At 55.4% G+C, this 9,777-nt stretch overlaps 1 protein-coding gene across 1 annotated transcript; it reads left to right on the forward strand.

Moving 5' to 3' along the window:
* Positions 1 to 461: 461 nt before the first annotated feature.
* On the forward strand, positions 462 to 7,715 carry MONBRDRAFT_34487 (uncharacterized protein; the record flags this gene model as incomplete). Its single annotated transcript, XM_001750192.1, has 25 exons — positions 462 to 546; positions 636 to 733; positions 869 to 928; positions 1,040 to 1,168; positions 1,284 to 1,391; positions 1,492 to 1,567; positions 1,642 to 1,876; positions 2,013 to 2,080; positions 2,194 to 2,285; positions 2,374 to 2,556; positions 2,692 to 2,769; positions 2,922 to 3,058; positions 3,199 to 3,253; positions 3,632 to 3,762; positions 4,610 to 4,696; positions 4,805 to 4,907; positions 5,043 to 5,299; positions 5,398 to 5,479; positions 5,565 to 5,639; positions 5,745 to 5,855; positions 5,938 to 6,029; positions 6,106 to 6,490; positions 6,607 to 6,726; positions 6,817 to 7,170; positions 7,284 to 7,715. The coding sequence occupies 25 exons, from the start codon at positions 462 to 464 to the stop codon at positions 7,713 to 7,715; spliced, it is 3,633 nt and encodes a 1,210-aa protein (XP_001750244.1).
* Between the last annotated feature and the right edge of the window lie 2,062 nt (positions 7,716 to 9,777).

Here is a 9,777-nt window from a genome sequence, read left to right on the forward strand (position 1 = left end):
TCTCTTTCTCATTCCTTTGTGGAGCTCTCTCATTCACTCACAGCCTTTTCTCTCTCTCTCTCTCTTTTTTTGGATAACAACAAGTTTTTTTTTTTTTTTTTTGGAAGCGGTGAGTTGTGGTGGCGCGCGTTGCATTGGGATGAAATGGCAGCCGGGGATGGGCGAGGGCGATTCCATCTTTGGTAGACTGGCTTGGGGAAAAGTGGCTTACTGTTGAGGTTGGAAGATGGGAGTGGCGAAAGTGGCTGCGATACCGCTTTTGTTATCACCGTTGTCTTGCTTGCTTATGTCCTGTGAGATTGGCATTCAGTGACTTTGTGCGTGGCCGGTTAGGGTTTCGCGTCGACATTTCTGGCTGCACCGGGTCTTTTCCGTCCGTCTAGCCAACGCGCGTGCACGCAGACGAGCGCACATAGGTGCCTACGCCAGTGAACCCCCTGGTTTACACACCCATCACCAGTATGTTGTGCACCACACGCCAACCAGTGCTGGGCCACGTCAACTACCCTGGGGTCGCATCCTACGAGTCGCGAACCCCTGTTCCATGTCCGGGTCCCCTCGCTGCTTCTGCCCTGGCAGTGGCCCTCATGAAGTGACGGCCTTTTTTTGTTTGTTTTCTTGTTTTTCATCTGCAGGCACCATGTCTGAAGAAGACGGTCGCGTCATCAAGCAGGAGGAGGATTACACGAAAGAAGTGGATGAAGCCCTCCCCAAGGCCTCGGCCCTCGCCGACGTTAGTCATGCCCTCGGCCGCGCCAACACATCATGCCTCTTCAGATGCGCTCCGACTTCAACGACTGGACAAGACCATTGCCCCGCTTACAAAAGTGTTTTCTCACTCGACTTTTGCCACTCTTCCCATCACTAGAATGGCCAGCTCCACGAGGCCATCGAGTCACTGATGCCGCTCGAGAAAAAATCCCGCATCGTAAGCCCATCACCCACGCAGCGCTCTCCTGCTGCGTCAGCTACCGCCGCCACTGGCTGTAGTGGCGACCGACTCACCGACGTGCTTGGCCCGACGCCTCGCGTGAAATAGGCCGCTGACATGAAATCCACTAGTCGTCTTTTGGTTCACATCATGGACATGTGCTATCAACACAAGGACTGGGCCGCCATGGGCGAGCAAATTATCGTTCTCATGAAGCGCCGCGGACAGCTCAAAAAGGTGCGTTGTCCTGCATTGGCCCGCATTGGAGAGGTCCTCTCTGTCCACATGTCGTTTGCTCACTAAAGGTGCTCGTCTCGTCAATGCTTTTTGCTCCTGCGTGGATGTCCCGCAGGCCGTGTCAGACATGGTGACCAAGGCATGTGAATACCTGGAGCAGATCCCTGACGAAGCAACCACCCTCAAGCTCATTGACACCATTCGTACGGCGACCACCGGCAAGGTATGTCAAATTTGTCGCTATGGGTCAGGCTTTGGGTCCTGCCGCTTTCCTCTTTTCTGGCTCCAGACGAGCGCCGTCTCACCACGACCAACCTGTTCAGATCCACGTCGAGATGCAACGCGCTCGCCTGACGCTCAAGTTGGCGCATATCAAGGAGGCCAAGGGCGAGATTGAAGGTTTGTGCCCGTGCCCACTTGACGCTCTGCCCGTGACACGCGAGCGCCTCTGATTGACGTGCCCCGTGTTGCAGAGGCGGCCGATGTGCTGCAAGAGCTGCAAGTGGAAACATACGGCTCCATGGAGAAGCGGGAGAAGGTTGAGTTTATCCTGGAACAGATGCGCCTCTGCCTGGCCAAGAAGGATTGGGTGCGCGCCGGCATCATTGCCAAAAAGATTGGTACCAAGTTCTTCGAAGCCGAGGACACGGACGACCTCAAGCTCAAGTACTACCGTCAAATGATTGCCATTGCCCAACACGAGGAGAGGTTGGTTGCAGACTGCCGCCCTTCACGCCCAATCCAATGGAAGAAGGCAATCCTGTGTTCATTTTTTGAGCAAGTGCTTGTCAAACACTTTGGCGCACGGTTGACTTGCTCACGCGTGCTTACGGGACTTGCATAGGTATCTCGACATGTGCCGCTACTATCGCGAGGTGTTTGACACCAAGACAGTGCAAGACAATGAAACCCGTGCGTCCGGGCCGTGCCCCCACTTGTGCTCAGCTTGTTGCACCCCCTTTTTTGCCGTTGACCCCCGTCGACCCACATCCCCATCGCCCACTCATTTTCGTTTGCTTTTGTAGAGTGGACCGAGGCACTACAACGGGCCATTGTGTTTCTCATCCTGGCCCCCTTTGACCACGAGCAGTCAGACCTCTTGCCGCGCGTGATGGCGGTGCGTCCAACGATGGGTTCTGGACCTGCCTCGACGTGTCAAAAATGTCTTTGGATCAGCTCATGCCTTGTTGTCCACCGTTTCCCAGGAGCCCAAGTTGGAGCAGCTGCCGACTTACCGTGCCTTGTTGGACCACATCACGTCCAAGGAATTGGTACCTTGGCGCGTGTTTGAGGGTTCTCATGGTGACGTGCTCAAGAGCACCGGTCTCTTTGAGGGCGACGCGGGTGCAAATCTCTGGAAGACGCTTCAGACACGCGTTGTCGAACACGTACGTTTTGCCCGCTCGAGCTTTTATTCAAAACAATGGCACGCGTGTGTGTGGCTCTGACTCAACGAGCTGCGGGCTCTGCTGTTCTTTTTGTGTCTTGTTCTTCATTCATTTTTTGATCTTTTATCTTGTTAGAACATCCGCATTGTGGCTGGTTACTATGAGCGTATCTCGACGCAGCGTCTTGCAGAACTCCTTGAGCTGGATGAACTGGTGCGTATCATGTTGGGGACGAGTTGTCTGAGCCGCTTGTTTTGCTGTTACGTGGCAGGAGGGACCTGGCTTGCCTCCTTGCGTTGCCATGATTTGGAGCACACCAGTCTGACTCATCTTTGCGGTCTGGGGGGCTTATGGACGATGAATAGGCGGCGGAGCGCCACCTGTCGGAGCTTGTCTCCAATGGCACAGTCACGGCCAAGATTGATCGGCCGGCCAAGGTCATTGTTTTCCAGCTGAAGAAAAAGCCCATTGCCGTTCTCAACGACTGGAACAACGATATCAAGTGCGTGCAGACTTTTTATAGACTGATGGGCCATTCCCGGGGCGGCTTGTCCTCTCTCCCTCCCACTCGACATTTCAACTGCATTTCCCATGGCCAGAAGTCCTCACCACCTGTTGGCTGCCCCATTCGCATTTTCACAGGACACTCATGAATTTGGTGGACAAGGCGACACACCTGATGAACCGGGAGCGCATGGTCCACAAAGCCGAGTAAGAAGAAAGATCAAGGCATTGATCGTCGTGACGTGGACGAACAACCATCTCAGTCGTCCACGGTGTCTGAACGTGTGCCCTCCTCTTTCTCCATCTCTGTCTCTGTCTCTCTCTCCTCTGTCCTTTTACCGCTTGAGCGGCTTGTGAAGCAGTTTGGCCGTGAACGGCACGAATTGCAGCCAACGAAACCAGTCAACGTGTTTTGTCAGAAAACCAAGCGTCAGACAGACACACACACACATCGCACGTCTGTCAGTGTCAACCCGACCCTCTCAAACCTTTGGGATGCTACAAGGTTCCTCTTTCAATTTCCACATTGCATACCAAATCTCTTCCGCACCCTTGACTTTCCACAGGATAGAATCATCTGACAACTTATCCTCTCTTCATCCCAATCCCCATTCCACCCTTTTCTCTCAAAACTCTCATTCAATTCTTCCCTCTCTCTGAGCCAACTGAGAGAGAGAGTCAGAGTGATGGCGTTGTTGGCAGGTGAGTGCAAATGGCAGCGCCGGTGTGACGGATGGATGGCACTTGAATCGTTGTAGTGCCCCGATGTGTGGTCGTGCACATGATGGCTTGACGTGGACACGAAGCAAAGCTTTGACTTCCTTGCCTCCACATGCATGGACACACACCTTTCTTCCATTCCTTTGCACCTGTCCACCCGCTTCCTGCGCCCTGACGGTTTTTTTAACGGTCACACGCTTACACGCACGCACACACGAGCACGCGCGCGCTCGGACGTGTATGAGGCACTGCTGGCCAGTGACTGGTGTTGTGTGGGGCGTGAGGCCGGTCGTGTCACTGGCTCGACTGTGGGAGAGCCCGGGCGGGGTGACTTGTTCCACCGCTTGCTTATGATGATGATTCTATTCCCGCTGTACACACTACAACACACACCACATGCACACACGGAGTCACGTTTACAACTGCATGCGGATTGAAGCGCCGACCGCTTGCTTGTGCTCATCTCCATCCCATTTCTTGCAACCTGGACCACTTAAATCCACCCATGAATGCAGAGGTTCGCTCCTTGTGGGAGGTACCGGCCATTGCCTACATCTGCCAGGTGGTGCGTCTGGCCCTGGGCGAAAACAAGCCGAGCTCCTCCCGGACACTGCCCGACTTTACCATCGACCAGCTTGAAGAGGCCTTTATCAGTGATGACACGAGCCCACTCTTGATCAAGCTCCACCAAGCGCTCCTCCGTGGCCTCGTGGGCCCAGATACAGACGTGACGTCAGTTCCACCCATTCGACAACCCAAACGGCCCTCATTGTCCGTCTCACCCTCCCTCTTCTCCCGCCTCCCCCCTTGCCCCTCATCTCATAAACAGAGATGGCAACTGGGAAGCAATATTGCGCGATGAAATTGCAAATTATGCCCCAGAGGAGACTAATCCTCTTCTCGGTGCCACGTACCGGTACGATCTTTGGTCCTGTCCAATCCCCAATGCCTAGTGCACGAGCATTGCACGCACGCATGCACACACTCAACGTGCCTCTGCATCCTATGCTATCGGAGTACACAGAGACATGACCACGCGCACCAAGGTCATGCTGCTCAAGGAGCTCATCGAGTGGCGGATGCTTCACGGCCCAGATACCCGCCAAGGCGTGGACAAGGCTATTCAGGTGCCTCTTGCGCGTGTCACGGCGCCCGCTCCGACCACCCGGCTTGTTCACCGCCTCTCCCTCCTTTGGCCCTGGGTTTTTTGTTGCTGTTGTTTGTTTGTTTGTTTGTTTGTTTGTTTGTTTGTTTTCTATTAGGATTGTGGAACAGATAACCTCCGATTGACAAGTCTGGGCAAGGACAACGAAGGCTACGAATATTACTACTTTGTCGGAACCCGCCTCTACCGCGAACAGCCTCTCCGTGATGAAGTGCAGCTCGACCGCAAGAGCCCGCGCCGCCGCTCTCGTACCAAGCGCCCTAGCAAAACTCAAAAAGCACAAGGCCCTCCACCTCCAGCGACGGCTGCTGAGGGTGGCAACGCCCTACCCGTCTTGTTTGAGGGTGACTATGCGTGCGTTGATAAACCGCCCTTTGCACCACTGCTTGTCCTGATTATCGACCCATCCTGTCTCAAACTCAGCCTCCTCTCCCCACGCTCTGGTGGATTAGGCGCCCACCGTGGGAAGTCATCTGCCTCACGGCTGAGGACTGGGAGCAGCTCATTGCCACCCTTTGCAAGACAGCCAAAAAGGTCGGTGCGCCCATCTCTCGCCCCTGTTTGGCTGCGACGCAGGCCCTCGCTCACATTCTCGGCCACGGCTGGGGTGCGTTTGCAGAGTCAGAGTTTCGCATTAGGCGAGTTCATCAAAGAGGAATTTCTCGAAGATATTCAACAGCTCCAAGCCTCTGAGGTGAGCCAGCAGCTCGTCGCCGTTTTCTCAAGCCAGTGTCGCCCTGAAGATTGACTCGTCGCGACACCTGCTCATCCACTTGGGCGTCAACTGAAATGGTCGCAGACTCGGCGTCGCAAGCGCTTGGAAACCATCATGGCCGCCAAGATGGCTCCAACTCGTCGGTCAGCCCGCCAAGAGGCCCTGCACGTCATGGAGGAGCAGCGACGGGAGGAGGTACGGCGCTGTACCCACACCCAATGCCTTCCAGCTGCTGCGCCCGATGAATCATCCTCGTCACTTGCCAATGCCTGTGTAGGAGCAACTTCGCAAGGAGCAACTGCGTCAAGAGAAGCTCGAGCGCATTCGCGAGCAGCAGATCAAAGCTGAGGAAGCGCGGCAACAGGCCAAGTACGATGGGGGGCGCTTGTGTAGGTGGAATGACCGTATTGGACGCTCACCTCTTGCCCGGTCTTTGGCGGCATAGGATGGCGCGGTTATCGGAGCGCGTAGCCGAACGACAGGCCCTCATTGAGTCTGGTCGTGCCTCGGGCCTCATCGAGCCGACAGCCGTGCCCTACGACCTGTCCAATGTGGATGACTGGCGCAAGGACGTTCAAGGCATCATGGAGCGCCTGCAGGCACACCGCGATGCATGGCCGTTCTCTCAACCGGTGGATGCGGCAGAGGTGCCATATTACAATGAGGTGGTGCGCTACCCCATGGACCTGACCAACATTGCTGAACAACTGGAAGCCGATGTCATCCCCAACGTGGATGAGTTTGCCGCCGAGGTCTTCTTGATGCTAGACAACTGCAAAATTTTCAACGATGCCGAGACGGTGTTCCACAAGTCTGCCGATGTCTTGCAGGTTGGCTGCTTGTCCCTGAATCCCTCATCGATCAATGGCTTGACTTCCTTTGATCCCATTGAGCCGTCAGCTTGCGACGTTGGTTGTTGACTTTGTGTGGGTGTGGACAATGCTAGACATATTTCCTCAAGCGCATGACCCGCACTTTTCCGGGCTGGGACTCGACCTATGCCAAGGGCCTTGCAGCAACGCAAGCCGCCTCGTGGGATGAATACAACAAGAACATGGCAGCAGAGGTATGATTTGCCGACAGTCCTAGCACGACGCCAACAGCATCCTTGATCGACCTCATGCCTGCCCCCCTATCCCTGCTCTGCATCTTGCAGGAAGAGGAGCGAGAGCGTAAGAAACAGGCTCGGGCAGAACGCAAGGCGGCCAAACAGGCTGCCAAGGAGGCTGCTGAAGCTGAAGAGCGCCGGCGTGCACAGGAGGAGCAACAGCAACGCGAAGCCCAGGCGGCCGCCGAGGAGCGCCGGAAACAGATTGCGGCCCTGCAGGCTCAACTACAGCAGGATCGCGCACAGCAAGCCGCTGGATGGCAGGCTCAAACTCAGACGCCCGTGCAGACCATAATGCGGCCCGCAGCCTCTCACACGCAGGCGGGCAACCCCGTTTCCGTTGCTCAGCCGGCCGCCAACGGTGCTCCGCCCGCCAAGCGCGAAGCCTTGTCCCGCCCTGCGGTGCGCCACCACATTCCCTGCATTCCCTGCACGCCCTGCCTCCAGCCACTTTCAGCTTTTGAAGCTTGCTTGCACACTCATACGCGCGCTGCGTTATGCCGCCGACGTTGCAGATTCCCCAGACTAGCGCGGTGGCCAATCACGTCAACGGTGGTTCCCAGATTCCAACAGCCGGCATGCATTTGAACCAAGCCCCAGTCCAGTCGCTGCAGCAGCAACAGTATCAACGACAGCAGCAGCAATTTCAGCAGCTGCACGAGCAACAGCAACGCCTGGCCACCCTGGCTCAGACTGCGCAAGCCGCACCCTCACTGACGCACCCGACCATTGCCACTGCTGGTCTGTCGACACCATTGTCTGGCACATCTGCTGTGGTCAATAATGCCCCCCACCCCCAACCACAGCAACAGAAAACCTCAGCACCGCTCCCGCCACCAGGGCAACCGACCACAGTCCCTCCCTCCCTGCCACAAGCCACGACTAATGGCAACTCAGGGCAAGCCCCTTCTACGTCATTGCCCAGCCATGCCACAGCAACAAATTAGTGTGTCTGGCAAAGCGTTTGCGCAGTTCGAGTCAGACCGTGTGCGCGCTATAGGAGAATTGTGCGCACGCCTAGTTTTTGTTTGGTTTTTGTTTTTGGAGGTTGATGATTCACATGAAATTGACCATTTACGCGTCCGAAGCGGTTGCCTCCTTATCGTCTCGGGCTCGATTGAGGGATCCTGACGACAGCAAGAATGGGTTGCACCAAATACAGTGAAGACCTGCAAGGTACCATTACGCGATTTGCTTTGGCATGTGCATTGTGGTAAGAAATTCTTGAGCGTCCTTGATCTGGCCGTTCTTTTGATCATCAGTCCAGCCCAGCTCCTATGAGAGAACAGACACGCACATACAATTGCCGCAACTCAACGTCAGTTTGATCGAGCTGACAGAACTTGATGCCGCCCAAAAACACACGAGCATGACAAGTAAGCCACACCTTCGACATGATGTCAGCCACACGGTCGATGGCGGCCACGCAAGCGTCGTGGTCCAAAAACGCCAGCCGTGTGCGGCGGGCCACAACATCCTATGCAAATCATTGGTCCGACATGCCGGGATGTGAGGTATGAGCACATGTAAGCCGCGGTGCATGATGGTGCGTGGCAAAAGGGCCGATGGCGAACCGTGACCGTGCGCGCTTGCTCGTGTCGTGTGGCGTAAGTGACGTCATTGTCCGTGTAAGGGAAGCTCGGAGTTAGGCGACTGCAGCACAAAAACAGGTTTGCTGGGTGAGAAGACCCATCATTTGTCCAAGATACGATGCGGGATGACCCATCATTTATACCTTGTCGCAGACTCTGGCGCGCACTCAATGACATGATAAGCTCGATCGCCGTAGCGATGGGCCAAATGCGAAGCAATCTACAAGCGCAGACGCAGTTGTTATACACAAAACAGACTTGAGCCTTGGCAGCATAGGGGGGGGGGGGGGGAGGAAGGGAGGGCCATTCGAGGCTGGAGGCCATACGTCTTGCGGCAAATGAAACTTTTGCATCAGAACAATGGGCAGAGAGGGCGCGTAGCCATCTCCACCGTAAAGCATCTAATAGTGTTTTGAAAGAGGGTCATGTTTGATCAAGTGAGTAAAAAGGACCATGCATTGTTGTGCTGTTAAGAGATGCCACGTTGCCTCGCTGCCTTGACTGCATACATGGACTTGCACGCGAAGCCCCATGGTCACATACCGTGTTGCAGGTACTGCTGGGCTTGGGGGCCACAACGTGCTTGTGCGCTTTGAGTGTTTCGTCCATGGTATCCTCGGCCATTTGGCGGTATGTGGTCCACTTGCCACCAGCAATCGTCACCAGGCCAGAAGGAGCAATATCTACAAAATGAGTGCGGGGAATGTCCTTTGTGCCCTTGGCGCGCGGGTTGCTGCACCAATGCCAAACAGACACCCCGCGTATGAAATTCAAACATGGCCGCATGATGAGCCGACCGACAGCTCGAAAATCGAGCAAAAAGTCGTTGGTTTGGCTGTCTCACCGAACAAGTGGGCGAATGCCGGTCCAGGCTGCGAGCACATCCTCATCACCGAGCTGAGCGAGCCACCAACAGTTCCCGGCAATAAAACCGCCGTAATAGTGAGTGGGCAGATCCGGCTTGAAAGTGTGTGTGTGTGCGCGCGCGCGCATTTGTGCGTGTATGCGTGTGTGTAGATGGTGAATGTACAAAGCGCTTTGAAGAATTAGCGAGCAATGACCTTGATATCGGGCGAAAGTTGAGACCGCAATTCACGCAGAACAAAGTCGACATCGGGCTAAGTTATTGCGCGGCACAGCAGGTAAAACCACACAAATCGGCACTGTGAAACTCACAAGCAGCTGAATCACAGCAGGGTTTGTGCAGAAGCCCGACACGCTTTGCCAGGCAGCACTTAAGCACTCAAAGCTTGGGAAAGGAAGATTTCAAAAAAAGCTTCCAGGGGTCAGGCTGAGGCGAACACACCTGGTTGGGAGAGGGACGATCAGTGACGGACACGGCACTGTCGGTGGTACCCGCCACAACGCGACCCTGCCAAGGAAGGAAGAAAAGCACACGACCATCGCTGGTACTGGC

This window comes from Monosiga brevicollis, genomic scaffold (assembly GCF_000002865.3).
Source record: "Monosiga brevicollis MX1 MONBRscaffold_38 genomic scaffold, whole genome shotgun sequence".
Taxonomy (NCBI): Eukaryota; class Choanoflagellata; order Craspedida; family Salpingoecidae; genus Monosiga; species Monosiga brevicollis.